Raw genomic sequence first — 26,833 nt, 5'->3', positions numbered from 1 at the left:
TGGTGGGGGGAGCAGTAATTTCAGTTGTGTTCACTCCAAAACAAGAACATTTAAACTGCAGGGTGCTAGGGTACCTTAGATCTGTTTCTAGAAATTGTTTCAGCTGTTACATTCTGGGATTTTTACTTGACAAAATTCTGTTCAGATAAAGGGTCCCAACCACTACTTTGAGGATCAGTAGTATGGTGGAAAGGGTAAGACACAGGGTGATATATACAGCTATCTGCCTCATATGGGTTAGAGACAATACCTTTTCCAAATTATCTCTTTTTGCTTTATTAACTCAATGTAAAACTGTAGTCTCCTTTTCTACAACCCAAGAAGATAAACATATTAACTACTTGTGCTGTTCGCTAAGGAGGAGTATTAATGACCTGATTTCTCTTCCTTCAGTCTCTTTATTTATAAATAATTTTACACACACACACCTGTTCTTTATCTGATTAAATTCCTGTTAGTTTTTTTTTTTTCTTCTTTTTTTTACCAGATCACTGTTCAGCTCTGGCTTATGGTGATGTGGAGGACTGAACCAGGGACTTTGGAGCCACAGGCATTAGAGTCTATTTGCATAACCATTATGCTATCTACCCTACATCCTCTTGTTGGTTTTTGAAGTCAGCCCAGATGTTATTTTTAGGAATCATGTCTTCCTACTTTGGGGCCAATGACTACACACACCCCTACTATTCCCACACAAGAAAGCTGGGTGTGTTCACTTTAGCACTTAATGCATTTCAATGAAATAATCAAATGTGGACCCAAATGAGGACAGGTGTGTGGAAATTTTCTGGCATTAATGCTATTCAGAAGGAATTTATAGTGTCCATTTATTTCTAGTCATTTCTTTACAGTATTTGGAAATATGATGTTTCAAGTGCAAAGCAAACATGAATATATAAGGGGATCATATATTCTTTTTTTTTTTTTTTTTAAAGATTTTATTTATTTGAGAAAGATAGGATGAGAGAGAAAGAACCAGACATCACTCTGGCACATGTGCTGCCGGGGATCAAACTCGGGACCTCATGCTTGAGAGTCCAAAGCTTTACCACTGAGCCACCTCCCGGACCACAAGGGATCGTATATTCTTATTACATTTCTAGGTTTCCCATCTCTGAATCATGTATCTCTAAATAAATTCTAAATGTCTAGTTCTGTAATATTTAGAAACTCTTAGGTAGTCTGGGAGGTGGTGCTGGACTTAAAAAAAATTATGTGTCACAGTAATATTCTGATTCACTTTCTTTTCTCAGTAATAACGTAGATTTTTTTTTTTAAAAAAACAACTCTTTTAAGTTGATCTATACAAGGCAAATGGATATTTTCTGGTATGCTGCTGAATGTTATAACAGGCAGGAAACACATTTTAATGATGATGGGGACTAGGCAGCAGTTAGAGACCCGTAGAGTTAGATGGCAAAAATGCCAAAACAGAGGCCACTCTAGTGACCTCTAGAGTCCACTTTTAATATGATTAGATGCTGTGTGTGTTAAAGAACTTTACAAGTCTCTCACTTCTATAATTCATATCTTAAACCATATTATTGTTGGTACTTAACATATCCTCCAAATCTCAGTTTGAAACATCCACATATTCTCTATTTTCTATTTTAATTATTATTATTTTTGTTTCTAGGGTTATTGCTGGGGCTCGGTGCCTACACCACGAATCCACTGCTCCTGGAGGCTATTATTCCCTTTTATTGCCCTGGTTGTTTTATCGTTGTTGTGCTTATTATTGCTACTGATGTTGTTGTTGGACAGGACAGAGAAATTGAGAGAGGTGGGGAAGACAGAGAAGGGGAGAGAAAGATAGCTGCAGACCTGCTTCACAGCTTGCAAAGCAACCCCCTCCCCTCTCAATTTCTGTCTGTCCTATCAAAATAATAAATAAATAAATAAATAAATAAATAAATAAATAAGGCTATCCAAAGCGGTGAATTTGTCATGCAAGCGTTAAGCCCTAGTGATAACCCTGATAGAAGGAAGGGCAAAAAAGGAAGGGGGAGAGAAAGAAAGCAGTCATTGCTAAACCTAAGATTATTAAGATCACTAAGACTCAATGTAAGATTTTTGTTTTCTAGAGACTGCACGTCTATCTGTTTTCAGTTAACTTTGAATACAATAGAAGGTATGAGTATAGGTGGAGTTTTTTGTTTGTAAAATGCATACTTTACTACATGTGTGACCTTGACTCTGATCCCTAGCACCACATACAAGCACCATACATAGCACCATGGAGTTCTCCATGGATGGCAAAGTGGTGCTTCGCTATTTCTCTGTTTCTTCCTTTCTGTCCTCCCCTCCATTTTTCTCTCTCAAAATCCATACAGAATGGAAATTGGGGCAGGAAGGCAGCTCAGCAGCATCGTACACGCACAGTACCCTAGGCTCCCTAGCACCACATTTAAAAAATGAAATTGAAGAAATGAGTGTATAATACAATACATAGAGCAAATAATTGTGTTTATTCATTTCTCCTTGTATATTTGTGTTCCACAGTTTCTGTGTGCACTACCAAGAAGAGAAGGTTATGAGTTCTTTGTGGGACAATGGACAGGTACTGAGCTCCACTTCACTGCACTTATAAATATTCAGGTAGGTTGCTTTTACTCATCCCCTGGAGGAAGGAGGTCTACTTGTTGGTGGAACTAAGAGCCCTTGCTAAGGCTTGAGGGAACAGAATGCCTGCTAACTTCCAGCACTATTTCCTGTGATCTTGATGAGTTCTTTTTAAAAATTATTTATTATTTATTTTCCCTCTTTCTCTCTTATTTAAAACAAGATGAACTCTTGGGCTGGGAGGCAGTGTAGTAGTTATGCCAAAAGACTTTCATATTTCAGGCACCAAAAGTTCCAGATTCAATCCCTAGCACCATCAAAACTCAGAGCTTAGAAGTGCTCCAGTAAAACAAAAAGCAAAGAAGCAAATAAATAAACCTTTTATCTTTCCTTTTCCTTTTCCAGCTATGCTCCTTTCTCTTATTCTCTTCACAGAAACATCTCTTAGAAGACTTGCTTATATTTATTCTTGCTTCCCCTGTGGGGTTAAAGGCTCAAACCCTGGCCCCTTATGATGGCAACATGTGTGCTCTACTGGGGGAGTTATGACTCAGCCCCTCTCTAATTTCTTTCCCATCCTACTTTAAATGTACTCTAATTGTCTTTTATTATTTATTTTCCCTTTTGTTGCCCTTGTTGCTTTTTATTATTGTTGTTATTGTTAGATAGGACAGAGAGAAATGGAGGAGGGGAAGACAGAGAGGGTGAGAGAAAGATAGACACCTGCAGACCTGCCTCACCGCTTGTGAATTGACTCCCCTGCAGGTGGGGAGCTGGGGGCTTGAACTAGGATCCTTACGATGGTCCTTGAGCTTTGCGCCACATGTGCTTAACCCGCAGTGCTACCATCCGACTCCTCTAATTGTGCCTTTAAACTACAGTCATTGACCTTATACAATTCTCCAGAGAATTCCATATCATGAAACCTAGTAAATTTTCAGCCCTCCTGTCATTTGTTCCACCAGTAAGACTCAAAAGTTACGTACTCCCCTTTAAAAAAAAAAATTAAACAAAAATTTTCTCTTAGTTTCCAGTGCATTCCACCAAGTTAATTTTCCTCCTAACCCACTCTTCTTTACTGATGTTTCTTCATCTCCACAGGGCTTTTAGGCCTCTTCTCCTTTTTATCTTCATTTATTTCCTTGATGATTTCACTAAAGTCTCAATTCTTTAAATAATAATCTTAAAAATAAACATAATCTATGTTTACAATTTCAATATTTCTATTTCCAACCTTGAGATCTCCCCTGAATTTCTAGTTCATGTAGCTAATGAACTCCTACTTGGATATCTAATATGCGTATCAGATTTAACATGTCCAAAACTCAGCTGCTGATCTTCCTCTCAACTCTTTCCTCTTATAAGCTTGTCTATGTCTGTTAATGGCAGCTCCATTCCTTCTGGGTAATGTCCAGAGGAATATATTGGGTGAAAGAATGTTAGAAATGTGACAGAGGGTGGGGGTGACAGCACAATGGTTATGCAAACAGACTCTCCTGCCTGAGGCTCTAAGATCCCAGGTTCAATTCCCCACACCACCATAAGCCAGAGCTGAGCAGTGCTCTGGTTAAAAAAAAAAAAAAAGGGGGTGGGTGGGGTGGGAGGTGGCACACTTGTTTGAGTCCATGTTACAATGCACAATGACACTGGTTCAAGCCCCTGGTCCCCACCTGCAGGAGGAAAGCTTCACAAGTGGTGAAGCAGGGCTGCACGTGTCTCTGTCTCTCTTACTCTCGATCTCCCTTCCCTCTCAATTTCTGGTTGTCTCTATCCAATAAACACAAATAAATAAATAAATAAATAAATAAATGAAAAAGAAAATGTGACAGAAAAATAGATTCCCAATTGTGTCCTAGACATTGAATATCATTGAATATCACCATAGTTCCCACTCTTTCACACAGCTCATAGAATAGAGGAATAACTGATTTTTTTTAAATAGGAAGTTTCTTTTTATTTTTTTTTAAATTTATTTATTTCCCCTTTTGTTGCTTTTTATTGTTGTTGTAGTTATTATTGTTTTTGTTATAGATGTCATCGTTGTTGGATAGGACAGAGAGAAATGGAGAGAGGAGAAGAAAACAGAGAGGGGGAGAGAAAGATAGACACCTGCAGACCTGCTTCACTGCTTGTGAAGCGACTCCCCTCCAGGTGGGGAGTCAGGGGCTCAATCTGGGGGCTTGATCCGGGATCCTTGAGCCGGTCCTTGCACTTTGTGCAGGTCACCTGCGCTTAATCCGCTGCGCTACTGCCCAATTCCCATTACTGTTTTTTTTTTCTTTATTTATTTCCTTTTGTTGCTCTTGTTTTATTGTTGTAGTTATTATTGATGATGTTGTTGTTGGATAGGACAGAGAAATGGAGAGAGGAAGGGAAGACAGAGAGGGGGAGAGAAAGATAGACACCTGCAGACCTGCTTCACCACTTGTGAAGTGACTCCCCTGCAGGTGGGGAGCTGGGGGCTTGAACCGGGGATCCTTATGCCAGTCCTTGCACTTAGCGCCATGTGCGCTTAACCTGCTGCGCTACCGCCCGACTCCCCACTATTGAGTTTTATAAGATCACTTCATTATGACATCCTGACTTTAAATCCTATGAGATAAAAGACTGAAATGAGCAAGAACTACATAAACAGGTTATATAATAATAATGAAACTCTTGATCCTGGATATGCAGAGAACAAAGAATAAGGATCTCTTCCTACTGGCATATGGTCAATGCTCTATCCTTGGGAATAGGAAAAGGAGATACAAAAATCACTGTGTGGTGAATGTTACATATGTGAACAATGTGGAGGAAGATAATAGACTGGAAACTATTCTAGACTTTGAACTCTTTGTTTTATTTATTTATTTACTTATCTATAGTCTCTAAGTTGGAACTCCTACAGGCCAATGAATTTTGGAGTATAAATTAATGGGTTTTGTTGTAGAGAGAAAACTCACTGGGCAGGGCTTTTATCTTGTCGTTTTCAAAGCCAGAACCACACAGGAGGTATCAAATGAGCAAGCTTCTATGCTGTGGCCTCTCTTTCTCAAAGGAAAAATGGTCTGAAGTAGTGGAATCACATCTGACAGGCCCCAGGAGTACAAAATAAACAGACAAAAAGCCAAGGCAAAAACAACAACAACAAAAAGTCACCACATTTTAAAAATACTATGTAACTGTGTAGCACCCCATATTCAAATCCATTCCTCTAGTGTGTGCATCAATATTCCACACCACGTGGGATAATAAGGACTGTGAACCCCCTTCGATAGCTCAGCTGATAATAAGGACTGTGAGTGGACTCACATCAGTTTAAGTCAAGAGTTAGCTACCAAATGAACTCAAGCTAGGTAACTATTTATGACCAAATAAGTCATAAGAAGTGCTTTGTTTTCAGAGATTTTAAATTTCTAAACTGTGAATAAGTGTTTGAGGACCTGCATGAAATTCACTTGGAAAAGCTCAAGCATGACAGAATTAATATTAACTCTAAACAAGGAATAAGTATATACAGGTCTCTGAAATTTTACCTTAAGAGTTTTAACAGGAGAGTATCTTTAGGTATCAAGTAAACCCAAAGAAATAAACATTAATTCTTACCAGGAATGTAGAATCCATCTCTGCTGTCATCAGCACTATGCCCTTTTCTTCCTTAAGTTCAGGGTAGTGATATAAAATCAGCTGGCTGGCTGCAGCTTCCCCTCGGGTCTGTAAAGAGGAACACTTATCAAGGCTCAGTAAGGTACCACCACAAAAAAACCCTGCAATTTCACAGTAATAGAGAGTCTGGAGGAAATTCTGGCTCTTAACAGCCCCTTGGGTAGCTAGTGAGTTAGAGGACTGGTATGTGGGGGTATGGTCAGGCCTGCCAAAGAACCATGAAACTGACAGTTTGCACAGTGTTATTTGTGCCTTCAATTGAGAAAGGTTTGGCTTTTTTCCCAGAAAATGTTTACAGTGGGCAGTGAATCCTTCATCATGGCCATATATTTGAAAACAAAATGGCACAAGCAGCTACCAAATCAACTACTAAAGAAAGCAATATGCCTGTGTAATTGCCACTTTTATGGACTAGTGCATTTCACAGTTGAAATCTACTCCCCTTGGCTGGCTCTGAAGACTGAGCTCTTTTAAGCTGTAGCAAACAGCTGGAAAGTTTGCACATGGGTCAGATTTATAATACAGTTTTAAAATATAATCTGGGTGGGGGGTAGGAGGAAAAGAATGGGAACATCATAATTTCATGAAGAATAGACAGGGTAGTGGTTACTAGAGTCCAAGTCTAGACTAGGAAGAAAGCTGAGTTTAATGTTAAAGTTTTCAAACAGCAGGAGGAAACAAATAAATATATGTATGTATCTTTAAAAATGATCTCTGGGCTTTCCTTGTAAAATTTCAGCAAAAGTCATTTTAATTAGGATGGGGGAGATAGCATAATGATTATGCAAGAGACTCGTGCCTGAGGCATGAGTCTGAAGTCCCAGGTTCAATCCCCTGCACCACCATAAGCCAGAGCTGAGAAGTGTTCTGGTTAAAAAAAAAAAAGTCATTTTAATTATCAAAACCTAACTCTGCTATGATATATACCCCATATTAGAATTTAGGAGTTACTAGAGTACTCCTCATGGTTTAGTCTCTTAGTTCTCCCAAACCACTTCGAACATTAGATCATTTTGAATGCAATTACATTTCTGGAACTTTTTTTATACTTAACCTGAGCTTCACAAGTGCAAGGTGATTTCACAGGATCTGGCGAAATTCCCAGCATATCAGCATAGTAATTAATGTCATAGACTTTGTAATTATAACCTAGTATCAAACCCAACTTATTATCAGTGTAAATTAAATCCGCATGCCTACTTTCCTTTGTGTAGAAATAATAGTAGCAACTATTTTACAGAATGTTTGTAAGGATTAAATCAGTTAGTGTACATTAAAAATCTGGCACATAAGTACATCAAATATTACGATATGTGCCCAATACATGACTGCAGATGCATTATAAAATTATATATTAAAAATACTGTCTTGTCGGGGGTCGGGCGGTGGCACAGTGGGTTAAGCGCATGTGGCGCAAAGCACAAGGAATGGCGTAAGGATCCCAGTTCGAGCCCCCGGCTCCCCACCTGCAGGAGAGTGGCTTCACAGGCAGTGAAGCAGGTCTGCAGGTGTCTATCTTTCTCTCCCCCTCCTCTCTCCATTTCTCTCTGTCCTATCCAACAACGAACAACATCAACAATGGCAATAATAATAACCATAACGAGGCTACAACAAGGGCAACAAAAGGGGGAAAAATGGCCTCCAGGAGCAATGGATTCATGGTGCAGGCACCGAGCCCAGCAATAACCCTGGAGGAAAAAAAAACAAAACTTTCTTGTCATTCCATTTGTACTCCCTTTACCCCAAGTTCATTACATACTTTAGGGTGAGGGGGCCAGATTTGGCATAGATTACTGAATGTCAATTCCCTGTTATGATCTGATTTAAGATACTTTTATTTTTTGAAAACACTATATATATATATATATATATATTTTTTTTTTTTTTTTTGAATAAGACTTGTATTGTTTCTCCCCATGGATAATGGTTTCGAGTAGAGCTGTCGACAGATGGGCCCAATTTCTCATTTCCCTGTGACAGGTGTCTGCACACCACTCCCACCTCCAACTAAGACTCTTCTCCTCTATGTGTACCGGATCCCTAAGACCCTCTCCACTCCCTCCAGTCCCCTTCTCCCTGAGTCCTTTGCTTTGGTGCAACTGGAAATAACTTCTTAATAAAACATCTGGGAATAAAACAAAGAAAGAGTGGAGAAAAACAAATATAACATCATCTATGGAATGGGAACTGTGTGTTCAGAATCATGGAAAGTGTTGACTTCCTTACTAAAACACATGTCAAGCATGGTTCCTTTTATAAAGCTAGAAAGATAACCATCATCATAATTCACCTGTGCTTACAGAGGTCTCCAAATGAATCCTGAAGTACTCAGAGAACATGTTTTGGAATCTTTTCTAATTTCTGAGTATTGAGCAGGGCCTAGAAAACTATCCCAACAAAGTGTATCATCAAGGGGGAGTCGGGCGGTAGCACAGCAGTTAAGTGCACGTGGCATGAAGCGCAAAGACCAGCGCAAAGATCCCGATTTGAGCCCCCAGCTCCCAAACTGTAGGAGAGTTGCTTTACTAGCAGTGAAGCAGGTCTGCAGGTGTCTGTCTTCCCCTCCTCTCTCTATTTCTCTCTGTCCTATCCAGCAACAACAACAAAAACAACAACAACAACAACAACAACAAAAAGCAACAAGGACAACAAAAGGGAAAATAAATAATTTTTAAAAAGAACTCATCAAGATCACAGGAAATAGTGCTGGAAGTTAGCAGGCATTCTGTTCCCTCAAGCCTTAGCAAGGGCTCTTAGTTCCACCAACAAGTAGACCTCCTTCCTCCAGGGGATGAGTAAAAGCAACCTACCTGAATATTTATAAGTGCAGTGAAGTGGAGCTCAGTACCTGTCCATTGTCCCACAAAGAACTCATAACCTTCTCTTCTTGGTAGTGCACACAGAAACTGTGGAACACAAATATACAAGGAGAAATGAATAAACACAATTATTTGCTCTATGTATTGTATTATACACTCATTTCTTCAATTTCATTTTTTAAATGTGGTGCTAGGGAGCCTAGGGTACTGTGCGTGTACGATGCTGCTGAGCTGCCTTCCTGCCCCAATTTCCATTCTGTATGGATTTTGAGAGAGAAAAATGGAGGGGAGGACAGAAAGGAAGAAACAGAGAAATAGCGAAGCACCACTTTGCCATCCATGGAGAACTCCATGGTGCTATGTATGGTGCTTGTATGTGGTGCTAGGGATCAGAGTCAAGGTCACACATGTAGTAAAGTATGCATTTTACAAACAAAAAACTCCACCTATACTCATACCTTCTATTGTATTCAAAGTTAACTGAAAACAGATAGACGTGCAGTCTCTAGAAAACAAAAATCTTACATTGAGTCTTAGTGACCTTAATAATCTTAGGTTTAGCAATGACTGCTTTCTTTCTCTCCCCCTTCCTTTTTTGCCCTTCCTTCTATCAGGGTTATCACTAGGGCTTAACGCTTGCATGACAAATTCACCGCTTTGGATAGCCTTATTTATTTATTATTTATTTAGATAGGACAGACAGAAATTGAGAGGGGAGAGAGAGAGGAAGAGAGAAAGGGAGGTACTTGTAGTGTGGCTTCAGTGCTCATGAAGCTTCCCTCTTGCAGATGGGAACCAGAAGCTTGAACCTGAGTCCTTGTACAAGGTAATGTGTGAGCTCAACTGGGTATGCCACCACCCAGCTCCAGTAATAATTTCTTAAGTATATTACAAAAAGCACAAATTAGCTAACAGACTCTAATACCTGAGGCTCGAAGATCTCAGGCTCAATCCCCCTACACCACCATCAGCCAGAGCTGAGCAGTGCTCTGGTTAAAAAAAAAAAAAAAAAAAAAAAAAGATTAATTAAAGAAAAATAGAAAGGAAGGAAGGAAGGAAGAGAGAGGGTTGGGTGGTAGCACAGTGGGTTAAGTGCACGTGGCGCAAAGCTCAAGGACTGGCTTAAGGATCCCAGTTCGAGCCCCCGGTTCCCCACCTGCAGGGGAGTCACTTCACAGGCGATGAAGCCGGTCTGCAAGTGTCTTATCTTTCTCTCCCACCTCTGTCTTCCCCTCCTCTCTCCATTTCTCTCTGTCCTATCCAAGGACGACGACATCAATAACAACAATAACTACAACAATAATAAAAAACAAGGGCACCAAAAGGGAAAATAAATAAATATAAAAAAGAAAGAGGGGGGGTCGGGCGGTGGCGCAGTGGGTTAAGCGCATGTGGCGCAAAGCGCAGGGACCGGCGTAAGGATCCCGGTTCGAGCCCCCGGCTCCCCACCTGCAGGGGAGTCGCTTCACAGGCGGTGAAGCAGGTCTGCAGGTGTCTATCTTTCTCTCCCCTTCACTGTCTTCCCCTCCTCTCTCCATTTCTCTCTGTCCTATCCAACAACGAATTGCGTCAACAAGGGCAACAAAAGGGGGAAAAAAATGGCCTCCAGGAGCGGTGGATTCATGGTGCAGGCACCGAGCCCAGCAATAACCCTGGAGGAGGGGAAAAAAAAAAAAAAAAAAAAAAAAAGAAAGAGGAAGAAAGAGAAGAAAAACAACTAACCACATGTATGTTATTTCGGGACACTAATCCGTCCCACTGATTTATATGTTTATCTTTATGCCAATACCATATTATCTTCATGACGACAGCTTTATATATTTTCTAGTTTTGCTATTTTTCAATATTATTTTATTATTCCAAGTTGTTAGGATATTCAAATAAAATTTTCAAGCCAGGGGAAAGCAATATAGCTAATCTATAAGCAAAATCTGCTTTGTCATGCAAGAGCCAGACTCAAACCTGGGTCACATGTATGACAAATATCCTATGGGACTTTTTCCTATCTTTTGATCTAAAGAAATTAGCCTTTTGGGAAGACACAAAAACTTAAAGGAGACTGAAACTGTTATGTTCTCAGGTTAGCTGCAACATTCACTTACATTAACAGATTAAGATCTAGATTAGAAAGGGTTGAGATGTGTCACAGTTAAAAATCCAGACTTACTAGGCCAAACCCACAGTTTCATAAACTGAAAAATCTCTTATGATCAACATGTGAACATCTTTGTTAAATAAACAGAGAATTATACTATATTCTATAGAATAATTTTATAGGATGTAAGACAGTACAGTGTATGAAGAGACTGCTTAGGAAACAAAGTTTTTCAGTACAGATGAGCGGCCTTGTATTAGCACTAGAAACTTACTGTTGGACAGGATTGAGCTCGGTTCCAGATCAAATCAAACTTCTCCTTCTGTAGGTTAAAGAGGAATGAGATTAATTCACAAATAAGACAGCACAAATAGCCACAATTTATTTTCCCATTTATTTTCTCCAAGACTGAGTTCTATAACTAAAATAATCTCAGCTTCCAAAATAGTTTACTTGGGAAGGTGCCCACTATGTCTTATATACAACTCAGGTCTGAGCCTGGCCCCCATCACTTTGGAGGGAGCTTCAATGCTGTGGGATTGCCACCCAACCCCCCACCCCATCTGAACTAAGTTGGCCTAGAGTGGTGAAGCCTAGGTACTGGCAAAACAAACACACAACAGCAAAACAACAAAAACACTAAAGAAAGGGGCAGAGAAACACAGCAGGGAGGCATGGAGTTGAAGCAGCAGCATAAGGATTACTACTGGCAAAAACTAAAAAGTCAGTAACAACTATCAGATGGTTTCACTCATGTGGAATCTACATATCAGATACACATGAACTTGAAAAGAAAAAACAAAAGAACAGAAGCAAGCAAACTATTTCTAAGACTTGCGAGAAGTATGGTGGTTATTTTTGAGAGGTGGGATGGTGGGGACACAGAATACTGGTGGTGGGTGTGGTGCTGAACTATACAGTGTAGTCTTACAGTCTTGTAACCTACTTTATCACATATAAAGAAAAATGGAAAAAAAAGTTAATAAAAGGGCACAGGAAATATAAACAAACTGCAACTGGGACTCTGGAAAGAAATACCTGTGAGCAGAGATAGGTGGGTGAGTGGGAGAGTGGCAAGTGGGGTGCAGACAAAATAGGGAAAAATTCTCAGTATGAAAGACACTGCTGCCAGCTGTGTGTGTCAGCCTGGGCATGCAGGAGAGTAAAAATGGACTCTGGGGTTTTAATCCTTGCCTGTAAGGAATAATCCAGGAGAGACAGAACTGCTCACAAGGTCTTACTGGGTGGCAGAGAACTTTTGCACAATGAAAGAAAATCCTACAAAGATAAACAGACAATCCCACAACTGGGAGAAAATATTTTCACATAACATATCAGACAAAACACTGATACCAAACACCTATAAAGAGCTCACATATCTCAACAAACCAACAAAAATGACCAAGTAGCCCAATTAAAAAGTGGACAAAAGATCTGAACAATTTTAAAAAAGGATATGTATATATCCCACAGACATATAAAGAAAAGTGTTCTATTTCACTTATAACTAGAGAAATGCATATTAAAATCACAATGCCATCTCACACCTATAGTGAGAATGGCTAACATCAACAAATCAAAAGATGACAAATAATACTTTTTCTTTCTTTTTTTAAATATTTATTTTATTTATTCGCTTTTGTTGCCCTTGTTGTTTTATTGTTGTAGTTATTATTGTTGTTGTTGTTGTTGGATAGGACAGAGAGAAATGGAGAGAGGAGGGGAAGACAGAGAGGAGGAGAGAAAGATAGACACCTGCAGATCTGCTTCACCGCCTGTGAAGCGACTCCCCTGCAGGTGGGGAGCCGGGGTTCGAACCAGGATCCTTATGCCGGTCCTTGTGCTTTGCGCCACCTGCGCTTAACCCGCTGTGCTACAGCCCGACTCCCCCAAATAATACTTTTTCATGGAAGAGGAACAATTAAGGAACATCAAGTATTCTTCTAGTAGAAGTCAGCAAGAGACCACTAAACTAGAATAAGCCAGCAGCACCTTTTTCCACTGACAGACAAAATAGTCAAGCAGAAGCTATTGGCTACCTAAAATACCTCCAAGACAGCAATTTTAAGAAAGGAGGAAAATGCAAGAGAAGAAAATATCATTTACTAAGGGGAAATGCCAGAAAAAGACTAAAGGGAAGGATCTAAGTCATTTCAGATATAAAACACTAACAGACAAGAAAGGAACAAAGCTGTCTAGTGCCCTGTCTTAAATCCTAACAGCTTGGCTGGAAAAGACCAGAAAGAAATAAAAGACATTTAGAAATTGCTCAGCAACATGAACTTACACCATACTCCCTGTCAGAGACTTGACTCAAAGAGACATTTCTAAACCAGAAAGAGGAAAACAAGAACTGTAAATATACCATATAGAGCTTCCAATCTTTGGTGTTCAGGGCATAATAAAAAACCCTCAGAGCCATAAATGCAAGTTCTCAGGAGGCAATAAACATAGGAAAAGCAAAGGCAACTGCCTGCCAGGGTTAAAGTCTTGACCTTCATGCTGAAACACTTTCATTTTCCCCTCCAAACTACTTACAGGAATAACTGCGAAGACTGTATCTTTTGCTGCAAAATACTGCTGCCAAATCTGCACACACAAAGAGAAGAAAGTAAAGTGTCTTTGGATAATCTTTGCAACCTGCACCAAAAAATGGTGACATCTTTTATTGCTCAGAATAATGTGCTGTTAGACAGGAGGGTAGAAAAGCCAAAATCATGTTTTTATTACTAGTACATGGCTTAAACAAAAACCCAAAGCTTTAATTAGACCTACTCTGCTAGATGACTAAACTGTCACTCTTAATAACAAAATCTTGTTAAAGAAATGGATTCTTGTTAATCATGCATCTTAAGATGTTTCTTGTGTGTAAGTAAGATTTTTTTCTTAATGTCCTCTCTCCTCCTCCCCAAGCCCAGACACCCCACCCAACTAGGGGCCTTCTCAGAGAGCCAAGACATCAGTCATTCAAATCCCAGTTTCAAATTATATGCTGGCTATGCTACTTTGGGGGGAATTTCTGAAACTGACTAGTGCTAGGGAGATAGCTCAGTGGTTGGTACACCAAGCTTTCATGCCTAAAGTCCCAGAAGCCTCAAGTTCAATCTCCAGCATCATAAGCCAGAGTTAAGCAGTGCTCTAGCTAGCCTATCACTGAAATAAATTAGACATTTTTTTTTTTAATTACTGAAAGTAACGAACATCAATCACCAACAAAATAGCAAGAACATCAACTTTACATGACTGCTGTAATGATTAGGTTCTTTTTACTAGGCACATCAAAATAATAATACAAATTGAAGCCCACAGTATTTTCAGAACAACAAAGGGACACTTAACCCAAATTAGGGAACAATTATCAAGTGAAGGTACATTCGAGCTATATACCCTGACTAGGAATTGGGTAGCTGGACAGGAAAGTTGGAAGGTAAACAGGTGAACAGAAGATAAGAGGCACATTCTAAGCAGAGAATGAAAGCATTAGCAAAGGCACAAAAACTGAAAAGGCATCATAATCAAGGTGACAACTGAGTGAGCAGGTGCTGAAGAATGGGTCATCCTCCTTTAGAGTTGTTCTGCTTTGCTAACTTTTCCATTAAAATGTGGGATCTCAAATGAACATACTAATCAAAGTGTGATCTAACCAAACACAGAGCAAGAAGGACTATTACCTCTCAGGATGTGGGCAAACCACTCTATCACTGAAGCCAAGGGCTGCGTTGGCTATCACTATTATTATTACTATTATTAGTATCACTATTATTATTCAAATCAAAGTACTAACTTCTCATTTTAAAGATAGCGCATACTGCTTTTTAAAAAATTTACTATTAGTACAGTTTATAAAAAAAAAAGCACTGAAATTTATGAGACTGATAGACATTTCCCAACATAGTTGACCCTGGCTACCTGAAGTTAAATTGATGAGCACAAATTTGTATCTCAAATGATATCTAAGTGCTATCTGTCACATGAATAGAATACCCTGACCTGGCTTTTCTCTCACTTAACGTCATGTTTGGTGTCCACTTCCTATTAGCACTTCTTCCCAAAGGTATGTTTTAAATCTCCTTGAGACTTCATATAAGCCTCTATTAACAGAATTTAGAATCCTGTGCTGTTCTTATCTTTGTCTTTTCCTACAACAGGCTAAAATTCCTTAAGAGGGCAAGAGTCTCTCATTTATTTCTGTGTCTAGTAGAATCTGAGGTTTAATAGGTATTCATTAAATACTTGCTGAAATAAATGTTCAGTGCCCATGGCAACTGGCACAATTTTTCTGTAAGGGATTATGAGGTAGACTCAAACAGACATGGGTTTGAGTCTTAACACTGAGCGAGTAATTTTAATTGTTCAAAGTCATAGTGTCTTTAGTTGGAAACTGAGAACAATAGCACCAATTTTTTGGAGTGGTTATGAGAATTTAATGAAATAATGAATGTGAAGCCTGTATATTACATTATTTTTATTATTACTTTGATGCTCTCAATATAACTAAAATATGATTCACAGGACTATGATGAATACTAATTAGTAGCTTATGATAATTAGAGGAAAAAGAATCACAGGCATGAAAATGTAAGTGCAATCGATGTAAATTAAGGTACATGGGAATGCCCAAACATGCAGGACATATAGGTCATGAGTTCACTGAAGGAGCATGTCTAAGATGCTTCCTTCAGGAGGTCCCCTAATAACGAAGGATTCTGCATGATAAAAACCATGAACAGGTAACTGAACATTTGTAAACACATTACTAACACAACACTTACTTTTATTTAAAAGCATGAAAGCTTGCTCTGTATCATGCAGCATTTTAAGGGTTTCACAAATATTGTCATTTTATTATAAGGTAAGTATTTTTAAAATTTTTTTATTATTTTTTTTCTTTTTCCTCCTCCAGGGTTATTGCTGGGCTCGGTGCCAGTAAGTATTATTTCCACTCTATAGAGAGGGAAACTAATGACAAAGCTAAGATTTAAAACTCGTAGTTTGGTTCTAGAGTCTGTGTTCTTAGCCAACATTCTATGCTTCTCTAAAATAAAAGCAGAGCTTTAAGAGGACTCAGCTGGCTAGTATAAGGGGAGGGGAAGAAATAAGAACAGGGAAACCTATTTAGAAAGGCAGTACAGTTAGGGGCTAGGCGGTGGCGCACCTGGTTAAGCGCACACACTGCAGTGCACAAGGACCCAGGTTCAATGGTGAAGCAGGGCTGCAAATGTCTCTCTCCCTCTCTCTATCCCCCTCCCCTCTCAATTTCTGCCTGTCTCTATCCAAGAATAAATTAATAAAAAATATTTAAAAAATAAATGAAACACAAATTTTTTTTTTAAAAAGGCAGTACAGTAATCTTGGCATTAGGAATGAAAAACAAAGAAGAAATGTGAGTGAGTTAGACATAAAGAAATAAAAAACCAAGAGAGAAAAAATTTATTATGCCACTATTTTTCATATAATTCATCATTTTTGCTTTCAATAACAATCTTTCATTTTGGCGAGAAAGAAGTGACAGGAAATGTATGCTCCTTTTCCATTTTCAGATTTGGTTCACAGAACACACATTTTCATAAAGCATGCCAACCCATTTTCACTCATTACCTGTTTTATTTCTTCTGCAGTTTTGTCTTTTACCATTTCAATGTTAAAGATTGAACTGAGAGTCTGAAAGAAAAAAAATAAAAGGCAATTAAAAGCCACAATCAAAGTAGCAAAATAGCTCAATTCTACATGTACATCTTTTGAGAAGCGACATGTTGGGACAGTGAAGCAAATCTTCACTAACTAGAGAATAAAAATAGGAAAGCCTGTGCTCAAAGAAGTGAGTCCCCAAGCCCAGGCAGGCTGTCATAGTTCTAGTCCCTGAGGAGGATCAATATGTCACCAGATACTTCCCAAATGCTTTATCCTCACCAACAAGCACTGTAACACTTTGGAGCTGATAAAAAGAGAAAGTATGGTTATTACTTTTCAGGGATCTATTTATTTATTACCACTTGTAGGTAGGGAGCTTTACAAGTGCTGGAGCAGTAAGGTAGGTGTCTCTCTCTCTGCCTTTCTCTGTCTCAACTTCTATCAAAAGAAAAACAATTATTTATGAATGAGAGAAGAATTGGGTAGAGAGTGCAGAGCATCACTATGGCACATGCAATGCCAGATATTGAATTTGGAGCCCTAGATTTAAGAGTCCAGTGCTTTAGCTACTGCACCACTTCTTGGGCTTTAAGTTATTTACTTTTAATATTTATTTATGGATAAAGACTGAGAGAAATAGGGGGCTAGGTGGTGGTGCACCTGGTTGAGTACACATGCTACAATGTACAAGGACCCAGGATCAAGCCCCCCAGTCTCCATCTGCAGAGGGAAAGCTTCACAAGTGGTGAAGCAGTGCTACAGGTGTCTCTCTCCCTCTCTATTTTTCCCTTCCTTTCAACTTTTGGCTGTCTCTAGCCAATAAATAAATAAAGATAATAAAAATTGATGAAAAAAAAAGAGAAATTGAGAGGGAAAGGAGGGATAGAGAGGAAGAGAGGAAGAGAGACATAGGCAGTACTGTTTCACTGCTCAGGAAGCTTCCCTACTGCAAGTGGAAATGGAAGATCTAAACTCGTGTCTTTACACATGGTAGCATGTGTGCTCTAGCAGACAAACTGCATCCTAGTACGCCCATCCCCACCCCAGCTGCTGATTATTATGTTTAATTTAAATACTTTCCTAGTTGGAGTAACTCCTTACTTGCAAATTAAGTGACAAAGATGTTTTATTAATTTTATTTTTAAAAAACTAACTTCTATGTAAAGGAAGGGCATCATATTTCCTTCACACTTAACTCAGCACCTCCAAAGCCCATACCATGCTAGGGTCATAGCCAAGACACAAAAATTCACATAGAAATACTTTCATCAGTACAGTTGGGAAATCACCCAGCATATTAACACCAAACCACAGTATGTTCAAATCTGCAGTTCCTATGGCTTCATGCTTGAATATTTAATTAGACACTTACCTTGTCCTTAGTGAATCCTCTGCTCATAGTTTGTTTCCCCAAAGTATCTGCCTGAAATATATGACAAGACAGAATATTAATCTATGCTCTATTCATATGCAAAAGACTACCAATTTAGGAGAGGTGTCCAATACCTCATTGGCTAATATATATTTTTTATTGTCACTGGGGCTTCACTGTTCTAGGCTGAGATAGGTAGGTGGAGCAAGTCACCACAGCAGTGACGCTTCCTTCAGTGAGGTGGGGGTTGGCCTCAAACTGGGTCATCTGCTTGGCAAAGATGGCACATTCCCAGGTGAATCATCTTGCTGGTCCTCAGTAAGTCTGCACCTGAGAACTCACTTTCCTCCACTCTATACAGTTACTACATGCACTGTCCTAAGAGGGTTTTTTTGTTTGTTTGTTTTGGTGAGACGACTTTTCTTTGACTAGGATTCTGAGATTCAGAGTTGAAAGAGAATGCCATTAGTAACCACCATCTACTGGTTCTGAGAATCCATTCTATATTCCCTACTATGCACGTGAGCAGCTCCTTTCCAGAGCAAGCTCTGCATGGGTTTCCTTTGCTTTGCTCTACACAGTGAGCGACAGATGTGAAAAATACATGTCTTTTCCAAGACTCTACCCTTCCTACCATCTTTCCTTCTCATCCTTTTTTCTTTTTTTTTGTCCTGTTCTGTTATCAGGGTTATCATTGAGGCTCATTGCCTGCATAACTCCAACTTATTTAAACTTTTTCTTTTCACTGATAGAGACAGAAAGAAATGGAGATGGAGAAAGAGGTAGAGATAACTGTAGCACTGCTCACGAATCTCCCCCCTTCCCCGCAAGGAGCTTGAACTGAAGTCCTTGTACACAGTTATGTGTGTACTCTGTATTTTGTGTGCCACTACCCAGCTGTTTGTTTTTTTTTTTTGACCACAGTACCACTCAGCTCCTGCTATTACTATCAAGAGTCAAACCCGGGCCTATCCTATGCAAGTCCTGTGTACAACCACTACATTATTGCTCCAGTCTCTCCAAGGCTGCTGCTTATCTCTGCTGGTGCTGTTGATGAAAAGCATACTCAGCAGACTAGAATCTTTTCCAGTACTCAGTCTTAATACTTCCTCTAATCATATCAGAAACCTCTTCAAAAAAGGGGCAAGAATAATGGCAAGTGTTATTTTTTTCTCCAAGCCCATGATCTCTGATTAAGGTCACAGTCAGTAAATCCCATTTTGAACTGTTCTGATAGTGGGGCTGGGCTATTCTGAGTCTTCCACTCAATTTTTCAGTTCAATGTCATGCCTTTCAAAGAGAAGGAGCATAATCTACATAGAAATTCTTAGGTTGAAAAATACTTTTGCATAAAAGCCTACTCTGTGTTACTCTGTTCTTTAATGAATCCAAACCTTACACCATTGGTGCCCAAAGAATCCATATCCACAGATTAGGCAAGAAAAGCCTGGTATAAAAAAATGCAGTAAATGTATTTGGTCTTTTTGGACACACACACACACACACACACACACACACACACACACACACACACGGGAGGGAGGGAGGGAGGGAGGGAGGGAAAAAGGGAGGGAGAGATTATTGGATAGAGACAGCCAAAAACTGAGACGGAAGGAGGAGACAGAGAGTCTGCCGCATTTTGGGGTCCCCTCCCTGCTGGCAGCAGGAGACAAAGACACCTGCAGCATTGCTTCATCCCTTGCAAAGCTTTCCCCTGCAGGTGGGGACCATAAGCTTGAACCTGTGTCCTTTCGCACTATAACATGTGTACTCAGTCAGGTGTGCCGCCACCCAGCCCCTTGTTTTATTTTTTTAATAACTCATCTTATTTATTTTAGAACACAGAGAGGCCAAAGCAAGACTGACACATGGAGTGCCAGGGATCTAATTTGGGACTTCAAGCATGCAAGTTCAAAGCTTAAACACTATGTTACCTCCCAGACTGCTATGTTGTTGATTTCAAGTCATTTTACAGATGCATTCTTTCTATTTTATTTACTTTGATAGGACAGAGTGAAATTGAGAAGGGGAGGTAGAGAGAGTAAGGGAGACCTGAAGACCTACTTCATGATTTGTGAAACTCCCCCATGACCCCTACAGGTGGAGACCAGGAAACTGAACTCATGTCCTTACCCACAGTCATGTGTGCACTCAACTGGGTGCACCACCACCCAGCCCCTTTACAGATGCATTCTGTATAGAATCATTCATGGCAGAAAGACTGAAAGCTAACAGTAGCTAACTGTGTAATTCATAATTCATATCACTCAGTGTTGAAGCTCAAATAATTCCAAAATTGAGAGGCAATAAACAATGATGAACATTTCCACAGCTTTTGATCATATGAGAAATGAGTACTCAGATGAACTGCATCTTCCACCAGCATGTTTTCATATAGGAACTGTGCCTACCTTAACTGGCTTCTGTATCTTGGAAAATTATTCTCCATGTTTTTGATGTTCTATATTAGAGCATTACCTAATTCATACTAGTCAGGTGTATCTGTAGTACCAATGTTATTTTTCCATTCCACCCAGGGGTTACTGCTGGGGCTCAGTGCCTGTACAACCAATCCACTACTCCTGGCAACCTTTTTTTCCCTTTATTTTCTTGTCAGAGACAAAGAAAATTGAGAGGGAAGGGGAAGATTTAAGATAGAGAAAGAGAGACACCTACAGCACTGTTTCACTTCTCCTATAGCTTCCCCCTTGCAGGTGGAGATCAGGGGCTTGAACCAGAGCCCCTGTGTATGTTAACATGTGCTGCTCTGCCAAGTGCATGACAGCTCCCTGCCCTTATATTGGTTTCAGATGTAAGAGTTTACTCATATATTCGTTTACTCCTATAAACTTTATGTTGTGGTATCTTGTGCAATACCTTCTTACAAAAAAAGATACGTTTATTTTATTGGATAGAGCCAGAGAATTTGAGAGAAGAGGATAAATAATGTATATTTATATATTTATTATATCTTTATATTATTTATTATATTTATTTATCCTCGCTATATAGCAAGAAGCACTGCAGCACTGCAGGGCTTGAACTCCAGTCCTTGTCCATGTTAATGTGTGTGCTCAACTGGGTGCACCACCGCCTGGTTCCCAATTATCTTTTTGTTTATATTGTCTACATATATTCTTTCTGAAAAAGAAAAATAAATCAAACCTCTCCATAGGCTGGTGAAATAGCTCACTTGGATAGCATGCCAGTTTGCCAAGTGCATGACCCAGGTTCAAACCAGGCCCCCACCACACTGAAGAAAGCTTTGGTGCTGTGGTGTCTATCCATCTGCCTTTCTCTCTCTACTTTTCCAACTCCCTGTCTCTATCTAGACAAAACAAAACACAAATGCTCCATTTGCACAGTTCTTTCCAAATTTCAGTCACCAAGACTATATTCCTTCCCATATTGTCCCTGTAATGCATACTTCACTTAAATCTTCAATTAGAGAAACAAAAAACTATGCTCATGCATAAGTTCTTTGTATTTGATCTAATCTAAGATACAACTGATTCTAAGGTATTAGTACTTTATATATGAGAAAATCATGACAACTAAATGTTAGCACAGTATTTTCATATCACATAAACTTTAAGATAAATGTAGAGGGCAGGGGTAGATGGCATAATAGTTATGCAAAAAGACTCATGCATGAGGTTCCAAAATCCCAGGTTCAATCCCACACACCACCATAAACCAGAGCTGAGCAGTATACTGGTTAAAAAAAAGTGGGAGTCGGGCGGTAGCGCAGAGGGTTAAGCGCACATGGTGCCAAGCTTAAGGACCTATGTAAGGATCCCAGTTCAAGGCCCAGGCTTCCCACCTGCAGAGGGGTCGCTTCACAAGTGGTCCAAGTGTCTATCTTTCTCTCCCCCTGTCTTCCCCTCCTCTTTCGATTTCTCTCTGTCCTACTCAACAACAACAACATCAATAACAATAACAAGGGCAACAAAAATGGGGGAAAAATGGCCACCAGGAGCAGTGGATTTGTAGTGCAGGCACTGAGCCCCAATGATAACCCTGGAGGCAAAAAAAAAAAAAAAGTAATAAGATCAATTTGGAGATATTATAATGTAAAGAAAAAAGTGTGAACTTCAGAATCAAACAAATAAGGTAATTAAGTGTGTGTGTGTGTGGGTGTAGAAATGCTCTGGAAAAAATAAATAATTAAAATAATAGCTGTATCTGTCAAAAAGTCTCATCAGCAGATCACTCAACACAAGATTTAAGGGTAAGTACTATGTTTTTACTATGGGGATATATATTTTTTCCAGTGCTGGAAATTAACCCAGGGTTATGTACATACACTATACAATTAAGCTGCCTCCCTGGTCCTTTTTTTTTTTTATTTCATTTATTTATTTTCCTTTTGTTGCCCTTGTTGTCTTTTTTTATTGTTGTTATTGATGTTGTCATTGTTGGACAGGACAGAGAAAAATGGAGAGAGGAGGGGAAGACAGAGAGGGGAAGAGAAAGATAGACACCTGCAGACCTGCTTCACCGCTTGTGCTTGAACCGGGATCTTTAAGCCGGTCCTTGCGCTTTGTGCCCCGTGTGCTTAACCCTCTGCGCTACTGCCCCACTGCCCCTGGTCCATATTTTAGAGGGGAGAAAGAGAGAGGAATTGCTGTATCATCCATAGTTCTTCCCTTATTGGTTCCCTGATGATGATATATATATCATGCATTCTACCTGTTCAACCACCTCCCAGGCTCCTATATGGAGTGATTTCTTTTTTTTCTTTTTTTAGTCATAATAATGGAGCAGATGGTGATACTTGCGTTTACAGGTAGAAGAGGAGTGTTAAGGGGCCAGGTGGTGATGCACCTGATTAAGTGCCCATGTTATAGTACACAAGGTCCCCACCTGCATGGGGAAAAACTTCACAAGCAGTGAAGCAGTGCTGCAGGTGTCTCTCTGTCTCTCTCCTCTATCTCCCCAGCCCTCTTGATTTCTGGCTCTCTATCCAACAAATAAAGATAATAAAAAATTTAAAAAAAAAAAGAAGAGGAAGGTTAAATAAGATGTAAGTTTGCAGATGAGTTCTACATAATAAAGAAGTTTCCCTCATCCTGTACAGCTTTTCAGTGACTATTCAGAAATCCTTGTATGTGAAAACTCTTTTTTGGGGCAATACATAACTCCAATTATTCACTATAACTTTATTTCAGATAGATATAATCCACTCCTAAACAACTGCATATTATCCCTAGTTTTGATCTCTAACACTCCAATTTATTTTATGTACCATCCTAAACTAGTGCTTTTCAAATCATAAATTATAAAATCAGTTTAGTGGATGGCAGTCAAACTTTCCTAAAATATAAAGAAAAAAGTGTATACAGTAAAAGCAGTTTTAATTTTCTATTTCAGTTATAATGCTGAATATATATACATATGTATATACTGAGTTTCAGTATAAAATATTTATTTCCTATGGGCTGGCAAAATAGTTCACTTGGATAGCATAATGCTTTGCTAAGTGTGTGACCTAGGTTTGAGCCCAACCCCCATCACACAGAAGAAAGCTTTAGTGCTGTGGTCTCCTTAACTCTCTGCCTCTCAGTCTTTAAATATGTGTGTGTGTGTATTTCCTAACAAGACTGAACCAAAAAAAGTTTGAAAAACACTGCACTTGATTAATCTCCCTATACATGGCTTTCAGCCTACTTTTCCTCAGCTTTTAGTTTTATTTAAGGAAAACAGCAGGTGACATTACACAGTTCTATTTAAAACATAAGTACTTATTTCCCTCCACTCCCGCTGTCCAGTGCTTGTGTACTTTGCCATGACCACTTGATTATACCTGCTGGGAGGAGGAACTGTCCATTTCATCCCTCTATATTCCACCATGACCACTACATCTTGCCAGAAAGAAGGGAATACCATTTATGGGAGGAGACTGACTTGAGTAGAGAGGGGCTATGTCCAGTTCACCTACTAGACCCAGCAATAAGCCAACTCCCAAGATAAGAGTCAGGGGGTGGGGATGTAGAGCACCAGTGAGCCAACAACACAAAAAGGCAGGTCTTACGTTCTGTTCCACACATTTGACAAAGTCACCTTGCTTGGAGTGCCCCAATGGCTGCTTCCGAAACTCGCTGCGCTTCTCCAACCGGGATTCAAAAGCAGCTGGGTCAGACCTGATCAAAGGTAAATCAAAGTTTAAGTCAATGGAGCCTTTTTGGGTTTTGAAATAACAGTGCATCATGTTCTATTCCACAGAGAAGACAAGAATTTAGAGACTACAGTTAGGCCTGAGCATATATGCAAATTCAGAAAGTAGAAAGAAGGGGCCTGGTGGTGGCATATCTGGTTAAGTGTCTAGGCAGCAGTCTATGTACTCATACTTTTGGCATCTATTACTATTAAACTGCTCTAAGTCTAATCTAGCTCTTTAATTTTCACCCCCAAGAACAAGACAAACTGTCTAATTCTTTGTATATGAGTAGCTGAAAAAAAAATCACACTTTATCAAACATCCCCCCCAAGATGTAATTTCTTTGTTAAATTTCCTCAGCTTTTTTTTTTTTTTTTTCTTAATATCAGAGCACTGCTCAGTTCTGGTTTATGATGATGCTAGGGACTGAAGCTGGGACCTTTGGTGGGACCTCTCTATCTCTTCCTCAGCCTTTAAATTCTCTTTCTGTTTGTGATTTGTGAAACCTTATCTTTTCTTTCTTTCTGTAACCTTTTTTTTTTTTTTTTTTTTGCTGATCTCTGGATACTCTCCGGCTTGTTCACACTCTCAGCCTGAGGTTCTGTGTTGTTCAAGTTATGACACTGCATGAGCCAGAGTGATGCTATGACTCATTCTCATAAATAAATAAAAAAAATTTTCTCAGCTATTAAGAATAATGCTTTCATTCACCTTCTTCACCTCATCTTAGATGGAGTTTGAAGGAATCAAGTTAAATGAAATAAGCCAGAAAGAGAAGGAAGAATATGGGATGATCCCACTCACAGACAGAAGCTGAGAAATCAGAACTGAAAGAAACACAAAGCAGAACTTGGACTGGGTTTGGAGTATTGCACCAAAGTAAAAGACTCTGGGGGAGGGTGGATTCTCAGAAGGCTGGGGGTAGTGGGAATGGTGTTAAACTATACCCCTGTTAACTTATAACATTATAAATTACTACTTATTCAATATGTCAGGGGAAAAATAGATTAGATATGTCTCAAGTTCGTTAACTGCCTAGATTTCAGTTATAAGTATATATTTCTTTAGTCTAAGCACTTGATGTTTCAAATTTATAAAATGATTGAATTCTGCCACTGGACTTAAATTGTTAAAGCAATTTAAGGTTTTAAATTGCTAAAAGGTTTTATTTATTTATTTTTTTCCAAATATTGAGTTACCTACAACCTTAGACCAGATAGAACAGCATAATCTGGTCCTGTCAGTATCCTCTAGGTAACATTAAGTGACTTAAGTCAATCAAGTATAGTACAGTAAATTCTAACCATGGGATTTTCAACATAAACCAAACTCCCAAGAAACTTGGTTATAATAATAATTATTATTTATTGTCTTCTTTTATTTATTTATCTTATTTTTTCTTTTTTGCCACCATTAATGCTGGGGTTCAGTGCCTACATGACAAATCCATAACTTGGACAGCCATTTTTTTCCTTCAATTTTTTTTTTTAATTTGACAGGACAGAGAGAAATTGAGAGGGTTGGGGGAGATAGAGAGGGAGAGAAAAAGGCAGACACACAAAGACCTCCTTTACTGCTTGTGAAGTATACCCCCTGCAGGTGGGGAACATGGGCTTGAACCAAGGTCCCTGCGCATGGTGATATGCACCCTTAACCAGGTGTGCCACTGCCCAAGCCCTAACTATTGCCTTCTTAAACTCTTAAGACTGCAAGAAACCTTCCCCATTCTCCTTAAAATCCTTATTTCTCCCAGTCCTGGAACCTCTGGGTCTTTGCTTGTATTTCTTGATCCTCTTCTCTTGATCCCTTACCCTGCTTTATTGTCTCTGCTGATCTCAACTAAAATAGTGTAACCAGTGCCACCATACCACATTATACTGCCACTGCCTTCTTGCTTCAGACTGTATACAGAGACGCCAAGCCTGAGATGTCAATCTTCCAACTCCAATAATCTGGTGAGACCTTGCCTAATAGGTGGGACTACCAAATTCTATTCCAAATGGCACACTCTCTAACAAAGTTACAGACCCTAGATACAGGCTAGGGCCTAGGGTACTGTATCCATAAGTTAGGGGCAACGAGATACCGAAAAGTAAAGTGATCATTAGTCTGCAGTAATTACGCTTAGACCTAAAAACCTTGGCAAGCAAGTAGAAAGGCCTAAAGAAGGTATCATAAGTAGTCTAATCCAGTATTTACTATTTAAGCCTAGACATTCTCTTCTCACAACCCTTACTTTACTTCCCTTAATCACTCTAACTACTCAAATGGCTACACAAAAGAAAGTCAGTAAGAGATATCTCCTAATTTCTTCTGACAGCACCAGTGTTATCATTCCCTAGATAATGTTTAGAAGAAATACTGTATACAATTGGCCAAGAGATATACACTGACTATATATATATCAGGGCCAGGTGGTGGCGCAACTGGTTAAGCGCACTTATAACAGTGCACAAGGACCTGGGTTCAAGCCCCTGGTCCCCACCTGTAGGGGGAAAGCTTTGTGAGTGGTGAAGCAGTGCTGCAGGTGTCTCTCTGTCTCTCTC

General features: G+C 39.4%; 1 protein-coding gene across 6 annotated transcripts in view; it reads right to left on the bottom strand.

The window, feature by feature from the left end:
• The window catches only part of ATPAF1 (ATP synthase mitochondrial F1 complex assembly factor 1), a 51,891-nt gene that overhangs the window by 21,548 nt on the left and 3,510 nt on the right, over positions 1 to 26,833 (bottom strand). For 5 of the 6 annotated variants that reach the window (XR_009553825.1, XM_060205995.1, XM_060205994.1 and 2 more), the window contains exons 2-8: positions 24,162 to 24,270; positions 18,128 to 18,178; positions 16,723 to 16,785; positions 13,663 to 13,713; positions 11,399 to 11,446; positions 9,021 to 9,116; positions 6,151 to 6,258 (exon numbers count right to left, since the gene is read on the bottom strand). Coding sequence is in view for 5 of the 6 variants with exons in the window: in XM_060205995.1 (XP_060061978.1) it covers positions 6,151 to 6,258; positions 9,021 to 9,116; positions 11,399 to 11,446; positions 13,663 to 13,713; positions 16,723 to 16,785; positions 18,128 to 18,178; positions 24,162 to 24,270 (526 nt within the window). In the remaining variant the exon portion in view is untranslated. The remainder of the gene's footprint in view (positions 1 to 6,150; positions 6,259 to 9,020; positions 9,117 to 11,398; positions 11,447 to 13,662; positions 13,714 to 16,722; positions 16,786 to 18,127; positions 18,179 to 24,161; positions 24,271 to 26,833) is intronic. The other variant, XM_016187371.2, reaches the window with a different exon arrangement.

Source organism: Erinaceus europaeus, chromosome 13 (genome assembly GCF_950295315.1).
Source record: "Erinaceus europaeus chromosome 13, mEriEur2.1, whole genome shotgun sequence".
Lineage (NCBI taxonomy): Eukaryota > Metazoa > Chordata > Mammalia > Eulipotyphla > Erinaceidae > Erinaceus > Erinaceus europaeus.
The sequence above is the reverse complement of the archived record's forward strand: the minus strand, read 5'-3'. Positions and strand labels throughout refer to the sequence as shown.